General features: G+C 36.9%; 1 protein-coding gene across 3 annotated transcripts in view; it reads right to left on the bottom strand.

Annotated features, from left to right (window-relative positions):
- Positions 1-2,027: 2,027 nt before the first annotated feature.
- WWC3 (WWC family member 3) overlaps positions 2,028-22,789 on the bottom strand; it is a 62,711-nt gene continuing 41,949 nt past the window's right edge. The window contains exons 11-22 of one of the 3 annotated variants that reach the window (XM_008635887.2): positions 20,214-20,334; positions 19,383-19,457; positions 18,301-18,387; positions 15,759-15,951; positions 11,965-12,132; positions 11,166-11,317; positions 10,326-10,485; positions 9,037-9,201; positions 7,626-7,718; positions 6,355-6,582; positions 5,486-5,613; positions 2,028-4,537 (exon numbers count right to left, since the gene is read on the bottom strand). In XM_008635887.2, the coding sequence (XP_008634109.1) occupies positions 4,471-4,537; positions 5,486-5,613; positions 6,355-6,582; positions 7,626-7,718; positions 9,037-9,201; positions 10,326-10,485; positions 11,166-11,317; positions 11,965-12,132; positions 15,759-15,951; positions 18,301-18,387; positions 19,383-19,457; positions 20,214-20,334 (1,637 nt within the window). In that variant the 3' untranslated portion in view covers positions 2,028-4,470. The remainder of the gene's footprint in view (positions 4,538-5,485; positions 5,614-6,354; positions 6,583-7,625; positions 7,719-9,036; positions 9,202-10,325; positions 10,486-11,165; positions 11,318-11,964; positions 12,133-15,758; positions 15,952-18,300; positions 18,388-19,382; positions 19,458-20,213; positions 20,335-22,789) is intronic. The other 2 variants (XM_017737078.1, XM_017737079.1) reach the window with 2 other exon arrangements.

Raw genomic sequence — 22,789 nt, 5'->3', positions numbered from 1 at the left:
AGTGTGTTTGAGCAGTAATTTATGGATGTGCCATGTATTTCTGACATGGACTCGCCATGCAAAACCCACACACGTGGGATTTTATTGTGAAATCTGAACACTTAGCTTGCTTCATCGAAGTTCCCACACCTTTCTTCTGGAGCAAGAAGCAAGGCTTTAGAGAAAAGGTTTGATTATGCCCTTCACATACAGCACAGCAGATCATAATCCTCTACCATTCATAGATCAGTAACAGCCCCAGGCCTTTATAACCATGTCAGTGAAATGTGGAAAAGTGATACAAGTCCCAGCTTCCTGCCAGCGTCTGTTCTTTGTGCCCCTTAAAATCAGTATTAATAGGCCAATTGAATTTGTGAAGGAAGCTAAACACTGAGCACTTGATTTATTTTCTTGATAATACAACTGCAATTTCCTTCAATCAGTTTATGAGAGGAAAATACGGAAAACAGGAAGTAGCATTTACTTGGTGAAACATCTGCACCTGGGAACTTCTATGCCAGACACACACTTGAACACAAACATCGTGCCCTAGACACTTAACAAATTAGTGTAAGGGTCTCAATCCTACATTTTTTTTTCCTGAACAGACTTTCCTAAATTAATTTCCTCTTTTTATCTTGTCTATTATTCTGTGATTCTGTGATTACCAGATGATCTCATTAAATCTCCTACTGGAAGTACATTTTTAGTTGGATGGTCAAACTGCAGACAAACTAAAGGGACAGAATACCTGATTCTCTATTGAAAATACAATAAATATGTATGCTCAAATGTAAGAGATTTTCAAAAATCGTAAGGAACCAGAACCAGCTCCTAAGAAGCTTTTAAATCCAAGAATACGGAGATTTTCCAAGTGCAAGAAAATTATTTAACTGGCATTTACAGATTCCAAAATCAAATCAACTTTACTCCTTGGTATTTTCTTTCAATGATACTCAGTCAATTGTGTGATCTCAGGAAAAAAAATATATTCTTCACACAATGTTTTAGAAAAGGCTGCTCTTGCTTTTGTTAGCTTGCAGTTTCTCAAGTCCCTCTGTAAATGCTTCTTCCTCTCAAAGATGTACACCACTATCGTTATAAAGGAGGTTGGGGTCAAAACAAGCTGTGATGGGCCCTCTTCCCTAGAAATTCAAACTTCAGTTTTATATCCACTGAAAACATTCATCTAACTCATTTAAAAAAATTTCTTCTTATACTGCACTTATCTTTAAGTCCTGCAAAGTGCTTAAAAGGACAGCAGGAAGAAATACAAATAAGACTTTGTTCTTACAAGAGAAAACCCAACCCGACGTACCCATTACAGCTTCTGCTGTTGCTCCTGACGGCCACAAGACAGGCACGGTTGCTGTTCCAAATGCCTATTTCTAGAAGACAGTTTAAGAATAACCTAAACTCTGTCATACCCTTGATGCCTTGCAAATACTGGAGAGACAGGAGTCACATGTCCTTGCTATGATTTTGCCTGTGCTCCTGCAGCTTAGGGTTGCAGAGGGAAACTGAGAAATGGTCTTTCTGTAACTATGCAGATTTAATGTTTCCTTTGTGAAAGCAGCAGTAAACTCCAGCCAAAAAATGTCAACCAGTATTCTCCTGAGTGGTTTCCACCTTGGAATTAATCATAAGTAAGATATTACAGAACTAATAATGTCAGCTTGCTTTCAATGCAAATTTAGAAAGTGCAAATGTTTGTTATGAAAAAAAGGCAGTTCAACATGTTGTAAGTGGAGCTACCCAAGAATTCTGGGGAATATTCAGCTACAAGCTTCTGATACAGCTGTCAACTTATCATGAGTAATAAGCACTCAGAAGAACATACCTGCCATTCCTTACTCTGCATCTCTTTCAGCTCTTTAGTATAACGCCTCTAAGTCTTCAGTTTCCCAGATTTCCTCTCTTACCTTTATTTGAAAATTCATTACATTAACCTAAATGATAGTGTTACTCAAAATATGATCTTTTTCATGAAAGCATCAGGAATGCAGCAAATATAAAAGACTCAAAAATGTCTTTGACATACAAGAAAACCCTTTTTCTGTTTATGGCAAATTATTTTATTTTATAGAAGAAATACTTTCAAATAATACAAAAATGACACAATCATACAGAACTGTGACAAAAACAAGAGAGATGAATATTGAATATGATAACTCATTACCACATCAAGACAGAACTCATTACAGCAGTCAGAATCACAGACCCACAAGATACACCGACGACATCTCACAGCAGTCACAATTTAAAAACCCCTGGACAGAGAGACCACCGGACATTGCTCCTTGGTTACAGTCACAGAACAATGTAGGGTGGAAAAAAGGTCCCTACCCCAACCCCTGCTCAAAGCAGGCCTAATGTGACTGGGATGCTCTGGGCTACATCCAGTTAAGTCCTCATCCACTGTATGGACAGAGCGCTCCACCTCTCTGGGTAACCCCTTCCAGTACCTGACCAGACTCACATGGTGTTGTCTGTTCTTAATACGCAGCAAGCACTTCTGGTGTCACTGCATGGTAACTCTGCATAAACACTGCTGTGTGACAGCCTCCCCTGGAAATGAGAAGTGAAATTCTGACTAACTGGTTTTTTAAAGTAACGAGCACTGAAAAGCTTGCTGGCCCTAGACTTTTACCCAAACACTAAAAATTTCTCACATGATTTGATTTTTATCTGCATAGTTTCTGAATTCATCTAGTCGTGCCCAAGGAACCCAATATACACCCCTAAAACTTACTGGCAAAACAGGCTTCAGGATGAATAGCATGATAAATGCTAAATATACTTCAATTTCACATAAATTGCTATATGATTGCAACACTTGATGCCTGTAATGACTATAGGCCATATTAGGAAACAGCAAATACTACCTTAAATGTCTGTGTTAATTAATATTTATGCTTACAATCTTTTTTTCTCCATTAATTTTTGCCTCAGCATGGATAAGTAAAAGTAATTCAATTTTTCTTCCATGTTTTCCTGACCTTTGACAAGGTAACAGAGTCTAAGTTGTTGAAACTCACAAAGAAAACTTACTTACAAAATATTTGAAAATATTCTGATAGGTGTGTTTAGTTTGTGGCCTTTGTTGTTTTGATTTCCTGATATATAAAAATCTGGAACCAATTTGATCTTTAATTAAAAGACAACATCATGTTCCTTCGGGGAGATTCCAGTAATTTGCAAAGTCAATCTTGTGTTGGGCACCTCTCTTTGTAGGTAATGTATAATTAGAAAAATATGAGAAACTCTATTATAGTAGTTTAGTAAAGAAGTATTTTTACATACTTGCAGGATGCAAGGACACAAAACTGGCATTCTCGGGAATTTAGGGTGACAGTCTTTCATTAAAACGGATGGTTACAAATAAAATTAATTCTTACCAGATTTTAGCTGGTCCAGCTAGCAATCAAGTGAGCTGTACCTTCCAGAATTATACACCTTCCCCTGGAAAGTGTCACTGTTCAACAGAACTTGCTTACAGTAATCGCAAAGCACATCCTTTAGGATGAACATGTGTTTAAGCACCCTTAATAAAGCAGCTGCTTTCTGAAATCAGAACACATGTGGCTTTCCTGAATCAGATGAGAATCTGTAGAACTGTAGAAATCACTGTAACAGTCCATTAGCAGGCTTTCCACACAGCTAGCTCACACTGCTACTTTAATTCCCTTTTCATTAAACAGAAAAACAAAGACCTGTCACCCTTTTCCTTCCCCCGTTTAAACTGAAGATCTAGTTAAGAATATAAAGATACTTTAGACACAACGGAAATGAAAACAATCTATTAGTGCACAGTAAGAACATGCAAATGAATTCTGCAATGTTTAACTTCACTTCTAATTAGTGTTAAACACATTGCAGGTGATAATATTTTGCTATAACACAGACAGTGCTAAAGAATACAATGTACATAATAAGCTACAGATAATAAAGCTGAAAAAGTGACAATTTCAGAACATAGTATTTTCATTTCAGGTATCAGAAACAAAACCAGCTCAATGGTTCCATTCTACTGTATGACAAATACTGAGGAACAAAATTTCAGTCTTAAAATACATCTTAAAGTAGGTATTTTCCTTCAAGGAAAAAAGGCACTATAAATAAATTACACTACAGTGAATTTGCCTGAACTCACTTTGTTTCTGTCTTCCAGCCTTTAAGTCAAATAAAACAGCATAAAAACTGTACACGCTCTTAACAGGATAGTCGATCTTTTATAAAATAAGTTGTCTTCAGAGATGTCAGTTTCACAACAAGGAAAAACCAAGCCTTGTTGCAGTCGCTATTATAAAATATATATGTATATATATTTATATATATGTTTTTGTTTATGTTTACTTTTTTTTTACTTTTTTTTATTTTTTACAAAACGTGTATATTAGCTTTTGCACAATTTTTTTAAAGAAACTTGTCTAATCTAAGAACTTCATTAAAATAAAAGCGATAAATACTTCATGTTTACAATGCAACATGTCATACATCATCAGCTGGCAGAGGAGGTATGTTAATCCTTGGTCTTGTAAAAAAAGCTATCTTCTCTCTGTGATCAAAACAAGAGAAAAAGGAAGTAAATAAAATTATGCCTATGTTCCCCCTCCTCCCCACAAGAACATGGTTTCTTTACTCAGGTTAATGGTTAGTATTTGTTACTTATGTACTGAACTGGTCTTTTATTTGAGTACAACAAAGTTCCAAAAACTACTAAACCTCACTATATACTTCTGGCAACTTTCCATTGAACACAATTACTATTTTTGAAAACCTAGGTGGAAGCTTTATACAACTCACTGAACTTCAGCCATAGTTAATCATAAAAAGGCTTCACAGGACAAGTTCTGCAATGCAAAGTTCACCCTTGTACATTTTGCAAATAACGTCTACAAAAAAGAAGGGGAAAAAAAGATGGCAAAAAAACATGGCAACTCTGGAAACAGAGTCCAAAGAAAAGGCTTCTTGAAAGAAAGTTCCAATATTACTGAGTAATTTTTAGGGAGAGTGTTACTCGTAATTTATATGTATTACATAAAACAGACTATTTATGCCCACAGGCTTGTACTGAAGAACTGACACATCATTTGGACTTCATAGCAACTAGGCTAAGTTGGAAGAATCACCTAAGCTATGTTTGCATTTGAAGCCTTTTTTTTTTTTTTTTTTTTTTTTCACGTTATATAAATTTGTACACTTAAGCCCTGGAACATCTTTCTTTTTAGACTGCTGTTTCTTTTTTTTTTTTTTTTTTTAATTTCACGTGTACTAGAATTGTAACCCTGCAATTTTACCTTAGCTTTGGCTCTTTGCAGAACAAAGCATTCAAAGGGAACTCATGTCCAAATCCAGATACAGTTTAAAATTACTGGTTAAATTACTGGTTAATTACTTCTGATTAAAATCAAAAGACACAAAAAATTTAAGCTAAATGTTTCAGAAAGCTTTAACCTGTCTAATGAATTGTTGCTATGCTATTTCAGTACGCATTACCACTTACCTAAAAGTCTGCACCTGAATAGGTTCTTTCTGATTTTGCCCACGCAACTGGTATATTTCTTTTGATGCTTTCTTTAGCATCTTTTCAGCTGCTTGCTCTTGGTGATGTTCAAATTTGGTCTGTCTGGTCTGAAAACAAGATTATAATGCCTAAAATGGGCATGTGAATAAATAAAACACAAGAATATTCACACTAAAACAATGGATTTTTTTACCCCACTCACCACAGCAAAACCACATAAGTACATTGTCTGAAATCATCTAAGAACTATAAATGCAGACGACTGAGTTGTTTCACTTATTAATGCTCTTCAGAAAGACACATAAATTAACAAAATCTACTGCACAAAGATCCATGAAACAAGATCTTACTATAAATTTAGGCTCAGTGTTTGTCTCTGATAACCCAATGACAGTTTTGTCTGTTGTGCAATTTTGCCACCTTTGTCCATAACTTCTTTCTCCAAGAACAGGGGAAAAAAAAAAAATCACATACTTAGGGAATATTCCAAATACTTGTAAAAGAATAAATATCAAATCAGCAAAGTTTCTTTCAAATACCAGAAGAAAGAAAATTATTAAAGTTCCAATAACAAATACCTAAACAAAAGCAAATGAACAACAAATAAACAAAAATCCAAAACAAAAAGTGCCACTGGCAAATAGTGCCATTCTCCAAAAATTGTCCTCAAATAAGTACACAGTTTGGTAATACTCAATGTAATAATTTTTATTGTGCTAACTTCAAGAATAAAGAAAAAACATTCACTGTGTGAGATTCTGTACAAACAGCTCTTTAGACATCTTATCAAAATGAAGACATTTTGAAACCAGAAGTTTCTGAGGAGTGCTTATGTCATATTACCATACCTGCCTTTCTGCTTCCTTCAACAAGTTCCGGAATCTCTCATCCCGAAGGACCCAGTGGGGTAAATCTGTCTGCCCTCTGTGCTGGGCATCTTCCAGACGCTGTCTCAACTCTCTTAAAACACATATCTCCTCATTCAGCTGTCTCTGTCGAGTTCTGGATGCCTGGAGATCCAGCTCCAGGTCTAAGGATGTCCTTGCCATAAGTTCAGCCAATGATGATCTGCAGGACTGTTGAGTTATTAGGATTCAAACAAAATGCACAATATATTACTCTCAACATAGTTTACTGGTCTGTCTTTAGCTCTATAGACCATACATTTTCTGTACTTACTTCACACACAAAATCTTTTCCACATGAAGTTTTAGAGATTATTTACATCCCCCAGAAAAGTCTAGATAGCTGTAGGGGTTTTCTGTACTATACATTATGTTTTTCAATTAACACTTTCTACTACTTCCTTTTACAGTTTCCTTTCCATTTACAAGTATTTACCTAATGAAGTTTATGGACTAAAATTCCATGCTATGATGATAATAAAAGGGATGCAATAAGAAAAACTCAATGACATCATGACATCGGAAAAATACTGTACTGAGCAAGACACCTCTTAAAGGGCTTCATTCAATATTGGTTTTAAGATACATTCTGAATCAAAATGGGAGGCATGGCTGTCTGCCTGCCTATACCAGCAAGGCATTAACTTCTGCTGACCAGACTACATTTTATGTAATTTATATACACAACATTAATGCCTCATCTGCCCTTCTCTGCCAACTTGTTTGACAGCCTGAGGAATGGCATAGGGGCAAAAGGAGAGCTTAACCTATTCTTTCCTGAATACTTGAGTCTCAAATACTATTATTTGTTAGGCTGCATGGGAGGGGAGATGAATGTCTTAATGTCACATTCACACACATGTCTCTGAACCTGCACCCTGCATCATATACTAGATTTGAAAGATTTATCAAACTTTGCATCTAATTAAATATAAACTCAGTCCTCATTAAAGTAATTTTTGTCTGCCACACTTTTTTCCCTCCTTTAAAATTGTTCACAACCTTATTTAACTACTTTAAGTCTACCTTTTAGCTTAAAAAACCCAAAACAAACCCAGAACTTGGACCCCCTCCCTCCCCAATTACATTGCAGAAGTTTTGTACATTTCCTAAAAGGATCAGAATGTACCTGCAGACATCTAAAGCTCTTATGTATAAAAGTACCAGTGTTTTAGCAACTTAATGAAATCTAAAGATCATTTTCCTAGGCGTACCTGCTTATACCGTAGAGTCCGCCTCTCCAAGGTATTCCGGACAAAAGGGGACTTCCTTGGCAGGGTTGAACTGTCACTGTCACTGCGATACAGCTGAGTAGAAAAGACATTGAAAATAAAGGCTGCTTGCAAGATCATCTTCATTAAGAAATTTGGTTTGGTTTTTTTCTCTTTTGCATTTGAAATTTATTTTTTAAAACACACAAACTATCTTGTTTTAAGGAACTGATTTTTTCAGCTTTAGTTATTTATAAACATTTATATGTAATAGTGCTCATATGGTAGTTACAATAATTCAAGAAAACTTAAAAACCATCAATGTTTTACAGGTAAGTTTCACCAACCATTCTACTAATTATCCAAGACAATGTAACCGAAAAAAGGAGGGAGGAAGGATGTAAAAGCAGTAATGTTTCATCCTAAAGCATTTACTGTCGTGGGTACAAACAATAGTCTCCCACTTTTTCCCCACATCTGATTTTAAGTAAGTGCAGATTAAGTGAGAGTGTTTAATCATCTTTTCCTTTTGGTGCTACCCTTGGCGTGTGAGGATCTTTTACTCATATTTTGCAATTATAAACAGATTTATAATCCATAAATCAAACTGAAGAATTTGAAGGGGTCCATAGATGAACTGCACGCAACGTAAATAAGAGAGCAAAAACCAGAGGATCCTTGTTAAAAGCACAGAATTTAAAAATCATTCCTGAATTTTCGAATTCAGGCTCTCAGAAATTTATGAAAGGGTATGATCAAAGCTACATGCGTTTCACCAGTATTGCAAAACCAATACTCATGTATTGATCTGCAATACCATGAGCCAACTGCTTATAAGTCGTTTGCCACTGAACGCAGCAAACAATAAATGTGAGCTTGAAAACTGCTGTGCTGATCCTCAGTTACTTGCCCCAGTGCACCCAGGAATCCTACATCCCACTCTAACAGGCACCTTATGACTGATATTCAGAACAGCAATCAGAGTCGGATGAAAATTTATGCAATAACCCTAAGATTAAGCATTCAGTCCTATTTTTCAAATTTTTATGTATGTGAAAATTAAACATGGCTTCTAAGCTAACTGCTTATACACCTCAATAAATAGCACTGAACCACTGTAAAATCGACCACCCTCACCTAACATCTACGGTTGCCAAGGAAAAGAGCTTCACATCTAATTTATCATAGATTCTTACATTTCAAATCAAATTCATCCAGGTATAACTCTTAAAAAGAGTCAGGGAAGCTCTTCCCCACTGCAATGTTTAAATTCAATTAAAGATTATTCATTAGCATTAAATAGTAATGCATGTTTCTTATAAATGCAATGAAGTCTTACAGAGATTATCAAAAACATTTAATACACTTGTGTGCGGAGACCCCTTCCCCCTCCTCCTTTTCAAGCTTTACTCACTCTGCAAACATATTGACTTCGTGCTCCAGGCGAAAAGGTCTGGGAACGAACAATTGTGCTACTACGAACAAAAGCAGAACCCCGTGGCCTGCGGCCGGTTCTCTCTTTTGGAAGGATAGCAACTTCTTCAGGAAACAGATCCTCAGTGTTAGTTTCCTTATCCACCTAGAATTTCAACAAAGGAATTTTTTTTATTTCTTCCTTATTTTCTCTCTCCTAGCAAAGACAATCAGACATTTCAACAATATTAAAAGTAAACAACTTGCCCTGCTAGCTAGATTCAAATTTTAATGAGCACTGTGAGGATGAATCACTTCACTTCTGTAAAAGTTTTAAAACTAGGCCATTCAAAATTATAAGATTACCTTTCAGAAGCCTTTTCTGGAACAGTAACAATTATGAGATGCAGAGCACAAGGACTGCATTCAGGATTGGCAGTTGGGCATTAACCAAACTACCACCTGCTCTCCAGCCTCAACAGAAGAAAACTAAGTCACCTTTCAATAAGCACAGTGACTCTGAAGCAAGTAACCACCTTAAAACTAGAGGAAGTTAAATGAAGAGAAGGAAGAAAACAGAACTGAAAGACTGTTCACACAATTACACAAGAACACTAAAATATTCAGAAAGACAGAAAACATAGGCTACTCTAGCAAAGCTTCCAAACTTCTAGAAAATTCACTCCTCAATAAGAGGTGTGATCTTCCCCAAAGGCAACACAAACAGCTTATGTTCCTCTACTTCAATGGAGGTCTGCTGATTTCAGCTTGTGAAGGATTATTTTCAGTGTCTCATATCTTGACTACAAAAGACTAAATACTTCAGTTTCAGCACAATTACTCCACATTATTGTAACACTGAAATAGTAATGCAAGTCCTGAAATTTCTTTCTTCATAATTCCTTACAAAATTCTTACAGAAAGAAGAGCACTGGAATTTGATTATCATCTTTCTGTTACAATTTCACGTAAACGCAGAAAATTGATAAAAGTGCGTATTTATAGATTAGATAACGGCCACAGTAAAAATAGTTTGTCTTTCGATATAAGAACCAAATTCTGTTCAGAAGTAAGTAGTAAGAAAACAAACAAAACCCAGCCCTAAAGAGTGAACTTCTACCAACTCAATAGCCATACAGCTGCAACAAAGGCAGTACTCATACAGGGTATTAATGTCACTGCTGATTCTTTTCTCTCCTGGCCAATTCAGACCCAAACTGCAGGCACAGCAGTAGCTCACTGTGCCAGGCAGGGTGGCAGTTTCCGTGCTGCAGTGTCTTCTCTCATTACCTTTAGTGGTGGAGGCTGCATTTTTCCAGAACCATACTGGCCTGCTTGAGTTGCGAACATGTGTCCAGCTAATGGATCCCCGCAAAATGGCTCTGGATAAGGAGGACTAGTCTGGGTGCAATTACTGCATCCACTGTCAACAGATTCTGCTTGCCAACTCCTAAAGTCAGAACATCACAACAATTTTGCAGGTGTTAAAAAACCCCATTCCATTATGCATTACATTTACATATTACATTATGTAAGCCAGTTTATAATTTTACAGTATTATTTCTCCAATAAAATACAGTATTTTCAATGGGAGAACATAGCACACCTGCATTTCTGCAAATGCAGATAAGCAAATACATTTCATTGCAAAAATTCACCTTCCCTAATTTTCTTAAGGCATGTGTTCTGGTCTTTATAACAATACTAAGAAAACAACAACAAAAGAACAACACAACTTATGTAACAAACTAGGTGTATCATTAGGAATGAAGTCACAACCCTAACCCTAACAATGTCCCAGGTCACCACTAAATTTTATTTACTTTCTTTAATACAGGGCTGTTAAAACCCATTACAGTTGCCTCCTTGGCAAAGTTTCTGTTTGATGTAATGTTTTCCCACTCCCCAAACTCCAAGTCCCCTAAACTCAACCAGCTATTCAAATAAGGTTTCCTCCTGTTTGCAGATCATGACATAACAATTTTATACTTGTAGCACTAACAGGAAGCAGATCTCAGAATAAGGACCTGCTGCTTTTCCTGCTTTATTTCACACTATACCCATAATGTAAATATCTTTGAGGAAGTATTAGTTACTATCTGTTTGATGAGGTATTTCAACCCTTTTTACCTTTCTGATATGGCTTCTGCCTGATCTTCCTTTCTTTCCATCTCCAAGATTTCCTCCTCTGTGTACTCTAGTTTCACTCTCTCCTCTGCCAGCTCTCTCTCAACTGCTTCCAGCTGGGCAGTGGTCCTTGCTAACAGGGCTGTCACTGCATCCTGAAAGGTAAATAAGTCTTTAAATAAAACTGCTTAAACAAACCAATGTACTTAATGTATACTATTCAGAGAAAAAATAAAAACAAAGCCATCATATGTTCTTTAAAAAACAAAACAAAAAAACCAAACCACAACCAAAAATATCTGTCTTGAATCTTACCAATCAAAAGTACGTGGTGTTCAACTTGTCACAGAAACTGGGCAGACTTTACTTGACTGTGGAGCATCATCCAGAAAGTTAGGTCAAAAGAGACCTCCAAAGGTCACCTAGTCTGATGTCCTGCCCACAGCAAGCAAGGCATCATAGCCAAGTCAGGCTGTCCAGAGCCCAGTCACGGGCTGAAAACATCTCCAAGGATGGACATTGCACAACCTTTCTTGACAATCTCCTCAAGTGCAGTGGCAGAAATTTTTAATGTGTTTTATTTGGACTGGAAACATGCATACAAATATATACAGGGCACTATTTCAACCACCTGCCCAGACATGATCTAGTTTTCAACTAGTCTTCTGAAATCTAGCTCTTGCCCCAAGAGTTAAATTAAGTTATCACTTCCTGTGATAACTTGAAAACCTGCACCCAAGGTAAGATCACAACCACCCTGCCAGTCAAATAAAGTAAACAAATCACTTTTTTAGAGCCATACTGTTTTAACTGTAGTTACATTTCCAGAAGACTGAGGAATGCTGTCTTCACATTGGTTTTTGGTCTTTGCTCTCTGGGGCTCTGAACCAGTGAAGATCTGAACAGGGTACCAGTGAAGCTGCATCTCACCAGAACTCTCTGCATCAGTCAGGTTTATCTGGGCAATGCCCTGTTAAAAAAAAAAGCATTGACCACAATAAGATGCACATACTCTGCAGGACAGACACCCATTTAAAGAGTATTTTACTTACAATGTAAAACCCCAACTTCCCCAAATACTAATGTCTCTTAAAAAGAGACAGTTTTGTTCTGTTGCATTATGATGTCTAAGATTCTGAATTTCTTGCCTCTTCTTTACTACCAGGAAGAACTGCAATAGATAGTAATTTTTTTAAAGTTGAAAAATAAAATTTGTGTGACTGATGTAGATATAATTGACACCTGATAGCTATGAATATTTTATTTTTAAAGCCTTCCCAACTATATATCTGATTTTTATATTTCCTTAGATTAATACCACTTTAATAATATTACTCTAATTTGAGGGTCTTTTGAGATAACTGTATTCTGATACCCTTCCATTCTCTGGCCCTCAGAGGCACTTTCAAATGGAAATAAAACTGTTGTGTAAACCAATTTTTTTTCCTGCCTATTTATATCATAAGGTAGTCAAATGGGGTATAAGGCTATTTTCCTACTTTCCAGGCCATCCTTGCCTCTTCCAGATTCAGGTAAATAGAGTTTTAATGGAGGCTTCTCACTAAAAGTATTTCAAACTTTGAAGTAGCCCTACTCCATCAAAGAGAGCTCACGTAAGAAATTTCTCAGTGGTGTTCACCTAAATGAAGAACAGCTAAGAACAAATCCATGCTGCATATTTAATTTTTTTTTTTTTAATCAGTTCACTAGCTGGACTCTACCAATGATTTTGTATCAGTCAGCCTTTAAGCACTGCTTTTTGTTTCTCTGGCTATCTCTACAACCTGTTCATTTCCATCCTAAATGAGCCACGTGCTAAGAATGTTTTCTTTGTATCACTGGAAAAGTCCTGTAAAAATGGCTTTCATCTCTCATAAATCAAATAACTGTATACAATGATTCTAACAGCAAAGGAAGTAGGAAATGCAGACAGAAACTGCATTCAACTTCAAGTAGGTAAAGAAACAGTTAATTAGAAAACAATAATAATAAAAAAAAAAAGTTGCATTGTTTTTCCAAGACAAATGCTCCCTGGGGCTCTGTTTAAACAGGTGCATAGAGGACAATAGAGAAAAGTTTTTGAGACTAAAAAAATAATGTGATATGGGGATACAGCATGTTACTGAGAAAGTCATTTCATGGCAGTATATCAGAGGCTACAGAGATGCCTTTTCTTTTTTCTGTATAACCCAGATGTCCTCTTAATTATCTACTTGCTTTGATGCAGTGGAAGATATAAATGTATATCAAATACTCACACTTTTGCATCAGAGTTGGAAAATGTTTAAGACACACTGAGTTTAGTTTAGGAGGTAGAGAGGAAAACTGTTTTCCTGCCAGCAATACTGGAAAAAGCATAGGCTGACTCTTAAGATGCCTGACACTGCATTTATTAGGCAGCTAAGCAAGTCTGCCAAAGAAGCTGCCTCTACAAAGGGAATCACTAATTGAGTAGAGAATCACCATGAAACTCAATTAAGAATTATCAGTACTGAAAGGACTAATTAATATTTCATGTCCACCTCAAGATTTGAAGCTTACTCAAAAGGATGAAGAAACCAAGGTGGGTCTGATAGAGGTATATGACATGCCTGCTCTGATGCATTTGTTAACAACTTGGATGGCAAAACAGTAAAAGTATTTATGAATATCTCTGTGATGTCTGACAGACACGTCTCTTTATAAGAAAACAATCAGGATTTAAAAATCATGCTAAAAAAGTGGGACGGATGTTCTGAAATAAAAACAAAAAAATGCAAAAAAAAAAGTTACACTCAAGAAGAAAACAAATTAAGACACAGGGAATAATTGGTCAGAGCTGTAAAAGATGAGAAACTGGAAGTGAAGCAGCAATGCCAGGCAATTGCAAGGAAGGCATTAATATTTCTTTTATGTTTTAACATGAACTATATATGCTAATCATGGAAAATAACAATTCCCTTACCTTGACATTGACAAGGCCACCAGGGAAGAAATAAGCCAACTTAAGACAGAAAAAAATCTTTCAGCCATGCAGGGCATAAGGGTAAAAGATTGAGGAAACTGTTAAGACCATCCCACAAGTGCAGTGTATTTATTTCTTTATAATTGAACTATTTCCCACTTTTTTTTTTTTATTCCCTGTTAGGTATAAGTACTTATATAATTTAGGATAAACTCCAGTCTGGCTTTTGCACTTAGGAAAGTATCAAACTGGCACATCGTAATTAAAAAGAAAGCAGTCATTAAGAATTTGAGAAATATATGCATTATTAAATAGGTGGGAAAAACTCTATAATCTCAGTGGAAAACATCTTGAAAGACAAAGGCCTTGTTGACAGGGACCATCACAGCAGTTCCAAAGAGAGGCAGCACGTAGCACATGATTTCTCAGTTTGAGAAAATGCTCAATCTCAAATTACAGCTGAAGAGAACAACAATCATGATGTTTAAATTCTTCAATGTACCTATCTTAAGAAACTGGCATTGTTTCTCTGTCTTTGAGTATTGCTAAATTAACAATGTTACCAATTACTGTTGACAAAGATACTTCTGACATAACCAAAGTAAGACCATGAAAGAGAAAAAAATCCCTACCAATATAACCTGACGACCTATTTTTTTTTTGGCAACTCAATAACAGCAGTTAGAATAAAAGCACCCTAAACTTAGATGCACTTGTTTCAATAGAAAGATGCTTCACACTTGAATAGCTATTGAGCTTCCCAGAGCAACAGGATATACCTGTATAAAGCATTTTACACCATTATATCCAGCCTCTTATTGAGATGCTTTCTCTTTAATTACATACACTTCAGAAAAAACTTCCTACTGCAGACAAGACCTTGGGTCCACTCTATGTATATAAGATGCTACTTAGTTTAAAGGTGGACTAACAAACACACATTTGCTCAAATAAACACCTCTTGTCCACAGCCCAGCTTGACAGTGAGATGCCTGTACCTCTTAGCTTGATAGGCTTAAAAATTTTTTTCACTTACCCATTCAAACCCTCCCACTGCAAAGACAACCCACTCACTTCAAAATAGCCAGGACATCAGCCCCAAGGCAGATTTAGTTATGCATATTTGTATTTGATAACAGCTAAATGAAGCTAACACTTAACACACCTGAAGTTAGCATATGATATCTCAATTAGTTTAAAGTAAAAGGCTGAGGTAACAGAACTGTTCCAGGGCCACTGTTACCCTGCAACAAGGTTTAAGACTGATGTAATTACGTAATAATGTAGTCCTCTTCACCCACTACTAAATGGTAACAAGGGGTCTGTATTTGTTATCTTTTTAGTAGGAACCTGTTTGAATGGTACTGATTCCTCACACAGGCATTATAGTACCCTGCAGAAACCTAAGTCTTGAGCACGCTGTAGTTTAAAAGCTTTTTAAAAGTCAGATTAAGTATTTTTTAAAATCTCGTCTCTTTACTTACAGAATTATACTTACATATGTGAACAAATGAACACATTAACCTGTAACTCTATCAGAACTTCTTAAGGAAAAGTTAGGTTTTTACATCTCTTTTTAATCTTAAAAAGAAATTCCTCTGGTAACTTTAGTTTCTCATACCACTTGGCTTTTAAGAAACAGAACCACTTACCAATAGCTCTTCTTGTTGCTGATGATCAACTGAACAGATATACAGCTGCAGTGATTTTAATTTCAAAACACTTGAGTGCACGGGGATTCGGAACACTTCATTAAATATTAACAGAGTTTGGAATTCCAAAGCTCTCGAGCAGTAAGTGGTTGGTGTGCCTGACTCAAGCGGTGGCAAATAAACTCTCACATGACTGGGAACAGCAAAACAGACAAATAGCACAATTCAGAAAAAGAAAGCCATTTTGCATTTCTCAAAATCAAGCTAAGCAAAAACATCAGTGTACCTTCTACATTAAGAATCTACCTTGAGATGATCTCATCACCAGATTTACTTTGCATCCTTAACACAGAAGATCTGCAAAGCTGATCTCAAAATGCTGTATTTTTTTAACTAAAACTTTTTTTTAAAATTTGGTGCTTAAGCAGAGGCACCAAGTGGCACTTGAGCTGCCCTGAGGTATCCAAGGCATTTAAAATGAGCTACCAATTATAAGAGGATCTATGGGAGATCTACACAGAGCCTCCCTCTGAGCAGAAGCAGCTGGAGGCCAGGTGCTTTGCTATGCTATGCTATTTCAAATGGAAACACATGCCTGTGTTTTAGGCAATTGAATTATCCCGTAAGCGTCACGGATCCATTTCTTCCTTCTACCCACTAAGCAACCTTTTTTCCCTCCTTAAGAAATTAAGAAATTCAGATGGCAAAAGAAATCTGCAGTCACTGCATCTATCTGCAGTCTCAAAAGACAAATTTAAATATGTGGTACCATGTCATTTACGACTCCAAGCCAAAAACAATCAACAACCATTTTCAGCTAACAGCAAAAGCAGCAGAGCTACTTAGAGAATTGTTTCCATGTTCTCCCTGTCCTGACTGCTTGCCAAGCCCCTGCAATATCCTATTCCTTTCCTCATGCCAGCAAACAGTTTCATGCAACTGTGTTGTGATCCAGATTAGAAAATTTATCTGGGTTAAAAAGCTAACCTAGCAAAAACCCCACAAAGGCTTAAGGATTAAAAAACCCCTCTCCAGCTCAGAGGTTCACTCAAGTTGACTACATGGCTGCAAGAACTCTTATGCCATCACCAGAGAGAGGCTCACACTGGCAGGTAAATAAATGGCTAGAGGACAACTGGAAGAGTTCCTTATGGTGGAACTGCAGCACACTGGACTGTGGAGCATCAGTCAGTTAAACAGATTCACGTGCTGTAAAAAGGCAGAGATTCAGCTCCTCTGCTCACTGGCTGCTGCAGGCAAACTTCCCCCCAGCTGCCGCAGCACCTGATTCAAATAATGTACAGATGCATGGAGGAGTTAATTAAACTTGATAAAAGCTTCTGCTTTTTGGTAATAGAAACTTATTTTTTGACTAGACCAATCAATTCACTCTGCAGCAATGCAATTTCTTGGTTCCAGCAAAGGTAGGGTTGAGAAGGATGAAGAACAGAACTGCATTTTGAGTCATTTAGATGCCTGGTTGCCTTGACGACAACGTCCAGCAAACCTTCTGGACTAACCTTTTTCTTTGGTGACTCTACATTACTACCTTCTTCAGATGATGCTTATTTCTTTTTCTGATGACAAGGCAACATGGCTGAGTACTACACAATACTCACACTTTTCCCTATCATGTGCCCTTGCACTCACACCAAACAGAGCAAAAGACCAACACTAATGTACTGACCTACATGAAGAATTTCCACTGCAGTTCTGCAGTGTTAGCAAGATGAAGTTTTCAACAAAGATCAATTCATTCAGGGAGATGTATGTCAATTTAACAGCTCCCACCAAATTACTTATTTTACAATACAATGTTATCATACCTTCATTTTCCAGTTTTCAAACAACCTCTCCCAGAGATAAAGAATCAACAACTTTTACACGTTGAATTTCTTTAAAATATGCTAAGATACATATCTCTAGATAAAACAGTGTTTTATGACAACACTGTGATTATTTAAGAAACATTTATTAGAATAAACTAAGATATATTCTATATGTGATACAAAATTTGAAAAAAGTAGCACAAGCTGTCAGAGGTTAAAAAAAAGTTAATCTTTTGTACTGATTCTCAGCTAGTACTTGTGTTAACGTTATTTTCAGAAGGTCTTTCACGGATACTCAAGGAGAGCTGTACAGGCCACAAAAGCCTGCAGATCCTTTGCTGTTGTTTGCATGTTTCCTGGTGTGGTTTTCTTTCTTAAAGATAAAAGGCAAGGTATCTCTCTTACTGAGTAATACAGACGTTGCCATAGGAATTGAGAAAAATACACTAAGCTTACTCTGGAATATCTCAGATATTTTTGAACAAACTCTCCTCTGCACAATAAACATGTAAGAACACAGAGACTACATTTGTGTGACACAAGTTCTATAAAAGGGATATGGCCGTAAAATTAACCCTTTCCTCATGGAAATTAAGACATTCCATCTTCTCCAGAAATGGCTTAATTTTGAATGAAACCAAATAAATCTACGGTATATATAACTGCAGCATAAAACAAGCAATGATCAGACTCTGGGTGAAATTTAAGCTTACATTTTGCAGTTTTCTTTAACAACTAGACTAGTAAAGTTCTTCAGCTGTAACACATGGACCAGCAGACATTCACTTCCACTGTCATGCCTGGAAAATAAATTCCCTGTGTTAGTCACCAATCATCAATACTTTGCTTAAGAAATAAAGATGAAGACTAAACACATTTAAAGAATGCAAAAGCACATTTGTTAAACACATTTCTTGCACAAATCAGTTTCAATCAAAAGCATTAGCTACAGTAACAAAGTTAATAGAACCAAGTGAATTAAACATTATTCAGCTTGAAAATAACAACTGGCCTTCCTATGTGTCTTGACAGCAAACAGCTTTTATCAAATACATTCCTTAGTTTAAACAGTTACACCATATGCATGTGTGTGTGCATGTGTAACAACATATCAGTTACATTAGACAAATCCATCTGCATTATTTTCATGGGCCATTGAAAACAAATAAAAAAATTCTACTCTTTCACATCAACATGAATTTTGAAATGCCACTAACAAAGTTGGTTGATATTTTAAAAACTCTCAGTCTTAGGAATTAGTTTTCCAAGGGGCAGAGATGATTCTGGAGGGCTAAAATAAAATATCCTGTCTTGCACAGCAATAATCTGCCCTTCCCCACACTACTCCCACTACCAACAATAGCATGCCATAGGCACAGGATTTCAAAGATGTATTGTACAGCTGTATTTGTGTCTCTTCACCTGTGACTTTCCTAAGGTAATCCTCCTTTATCCAGCAGAAAAAGATCTCGCTTACAGAGACATATCCCTATAGCCATACTCACATTAATGGCCCTGACAGTGAAAATAAATGCTACTGAAAGTAGTAACGAAGGCCCTTTTATCAGTCAGCATTGAAAGGACATTGAATGAACTGTGGTTAAGGCATTTCCCCAACACAAAGCGGCACATGACTGACTAATCTGTACATCCACTGAACTTTGGCTGTCAGTTCAGAAACTTCTTAAAAATATCCACCACGATTCAGTTTATTAAAAAGTTAAAAATCATAAACAAGAAAAGTAGTGAGCAATTCCTGCAGAGTTGATAGGGAGAAAGAGGAGTAATTACTCACAGAAATCCAACATGTATTTGTGGTTCTTCATTACTGGCAGCATCACCATAAACAGGCTCTTCCAGATCTTCATTCCTGCAGGAACAGAAAGTACTGTAAACTACATAGTGACCTAAGCTGCTAAATTATGAACTAATAATTATTTTGTGATTTGTGGATATAAGCAATTATTTGGTAATACAGGAGGGAGTGGTAATGTAGGAGGAATTGAGACATCTGTTTAAAAACACACAGTAGCAGTAATTCACAATTGTAAAAATTGAGGTTTTAGAATTACTCTTTCAAGATATTTAGGTTATTTTAATATTTCTTTTGTCTTCCATTTCTCTTTAGCATCCTCCAAAACTTATCTTCATCCCAGTTACTGCTTCCTGTGTTAAAACAATTGTATTAAGTAACACGTCTTTCTACATCCTTCAATCACTTGGTGAACCTACACATTTTTAGACTTCTGGCAGTTTGTATGTTTCTTCCTTGCAGTTATACTTTTATCACATGATACTCAGAATTGTTAGTCACACTGTATAATTTTATTTTGTTATAGATGGTTGAAATAAAATTACTGATTTATGACTAATCGGATGAGAAAACTTTCAAGGGAGATATGATGTTAAAATATCAGAGACAATACAGCAAAAGGGACTTGGCACTTGAAGATGACAGTGGACTGCATGTAAAAAGCTTCTTTCCTTTAAAACATGCAATCTAGTAGTTTTATGTTACTAATAACTAGCGATTTTGAAAGCCTACTCCTAAATTCACAACTAATTCTTTTGGGCCATGTGGCAGAACAGGAATATTTCCAGCTTACTATGCATTTATACACCTGACCTTTTGCTTAAAGCTTCAAACACGCCACTGTCACTAGCCAGTGAATGATCTGAGAGACATGCTGAAACTCGCCTGGCTCTCCTCTCCGATCTTCTACCACTGTCTCCTCGCAGAGTTACAGCTGCCATGGAGAAAAAAAGTGAGAACAACATCAGCTCAAGGGAATTTCTTCAAAATTAAACAAGAAACATATTGTATCAAAACTGCAGCAAAACAGCACAAGTGCAGGTCACTGATTTTTCATCTAACTTGAAGTTAGAAACCTAGAATAGGATTGACCAGAGATTTTCTGTGGGAGAAGGAAGGAAGTTTGCGGCTAATTGCTCTCTGATGAGACTAAGTATAAACCAACTGCATTGTTACTAAATGTTTTTCTGGTAGAATAATTCCTTCCTAAAGGAAGACTTACATTAATTCACATATGTACACATGATATCCTAAGCTTTTCAGATTTACCTACTGAATATACAATAGGTTGAAAACAAACACAGAGACTAATTCTTTTTTAAAGTTATCTGATAACACAATGTGAGGTTTTGTTCTCATTTGTTTCCTAATACAAAGTCTCAAAGCATACTGTTTACACCATCACATAATAGCAGCTTTTATTTACAGTCTGAGAGGCATTATCAAAAAGAACCAGTGTTTTCCAGCTCACTCAGACCACTGTTTTTTTCAAATTCTTGGTGAATTACTTTGAAAACTGACTGGGGGAAGGAGGAAACAATATTCAACCCCCTTTGCCACTCTTCCCCGAATCACCAGCCACACGATAAATAGCAACTCAGCAATCATTTTCATGTTGTAATACCAACAAAATTATGTTATACATGGGGTTTTGCACAGGCAAGTAGGTACAGCAGCTACCAATCCTTTAAAGTAAGTGCACAAGCAGTAACATTCAAGAACTGCATAGGGAAGGCTTCAACACTTCAACAAGAGCTCCTAACTTGACGTTGTTTTCCTTTGAGTCCTAGAGAAGAACACTAAACAGACATGCGAAGTGCAGTTTCTTCACTGTACAGGGAAGAACTTTTACCCCCTTTTGCTTACAGTTCAATGACTGTCCTCAAAGCAGGAAAGCAATGGCAAAGAGATGGCACCTCAAAAGTGGGGAAAGCATTTTATTTGCTTCTGCTCATGCTTACAAACTTAAGACAGAAAGGAAGCATTGACAGTTTCAGCAGTGTGACAGTAGCACAATGCATGGGAGACAAGCACCAGCTGACATTTACAGCTTACTGCCTCAACTAGGGATGAAGCATGTCTTACTCAAAGTAACAGCTTGTTAAGTACCTCCGTTGCACATTATTGTAAGGCATCCGAATTTATTGCTGACACCTACTCAGTAAGTTTCCTTCCACAGAATACCAGCCTCTGCCAGAACCCAGATGAGCTATGGTGAGCCACCCCCCTGCACGGTACCCACCTCACCTCCCACCCAAGTACCACCAGGACAGGACATCGGGATATGAGAACTTGCTAAAAGTCTTCCAGATCAACACAACCACGCTGCTGCTATCAACAAAATGCTCTAAGGTCAGCTTTAACCAACCCACTGTGGAACTGGCAGAGAAGGTGCACCAAGCCCAGCAGGTTCTGCGCCAGCCCAAGACACATTCCTATTACCAGGCCACTAACAGCACAAAGTTACCAAAGGTGTTACAAAACTCACCCAGTCCTGTTTGGAGCTAAAATTCCTATATATCAGCAGAGCCAGTTCTCTGTCCTTTGGATTCATAAGCCCTATGGACCTCTCAATGAAATTCAGTGAAGGATTTTGTCAGCTTTAGGTAAGACAGGAAATTTATTTTCAGGGTAGAAACAGCCCAATCTGCACGTGTCTCTGCACCCAGAGAAAGAACCACCACTCCTTCCCATCTCCAGCTACAGCATCCAACCCATGGATCATGCAGTACAATTCATTACATCCTCACCACAAATGAGAGCCAAATGAGCACACACAAAGCATTTGAACCACGCTCTCCTCTATATCACTTGTACAAAAGTGGTGGGTGGGTTTGTGGGGTTGTTTTGATTGGGTATTTTTTTTGTTTGCTTGGTTGTTTGGTTTTTTTCTTCCTTTTGTTTTTTAAAGGATTTTCAAATTGGAGAGCCCACCTCAGTTCTGTCACTGGTATTAATGAAGAATCAAAACTAGCAATCTGTACAGACATCTACATATTAAGTTTCTCAAAAATTTTATATCTCTGGAAAGAGGTTGAACTTCACAAAAGTGTATAATTTTTTTTTTTAAGTGCTTCTATAATTTCTGTACTAATTTCAACAAGTTACACTAGGACAACTTCTTTTCGTAAATAAGCCCTTGGCTCACCCCCTCTGTGAACGCTTTGTATAAACGTAGCAGAGGAAAGATCTCGTGGGCTCTGTCCTTGGGAGGTTCAGGTTCCCAGTTTGGCTGGATGGAAAAGTTGGTCTCAAGCACCAATATAATGAAATTAAAAACTGACACATTACAACAGTGTTGTAACTTGACAATGATTTGCTCACCGTCTGCAGGCCATAGAAGCATTCGATAACCTCTGGACAATCACAGAAAATTTGGGAGAGATGCA

Source organism: Corvus brachyrhynchos, unplaced genomic scaffold, assembly GCF_000691975.1.
Source record: "Corvus brachyrhynchos isolate BGI_N302 unplaced genomic scaffold, ASM69197v1 scaffold83, whole genome shotgun sequence".
In the NCBI taxonomy this organism is placed as follows: Eukaryota; Metazoa; Chordata; class Aves; order Passeriformes; family Corvidae; genus Corvus; species Corvus brachyrhynchos.
Note: the sequence above shows the minus strand (reverse complement) of the source record. Positions and strands in the feature narration are given on the sequence as shown.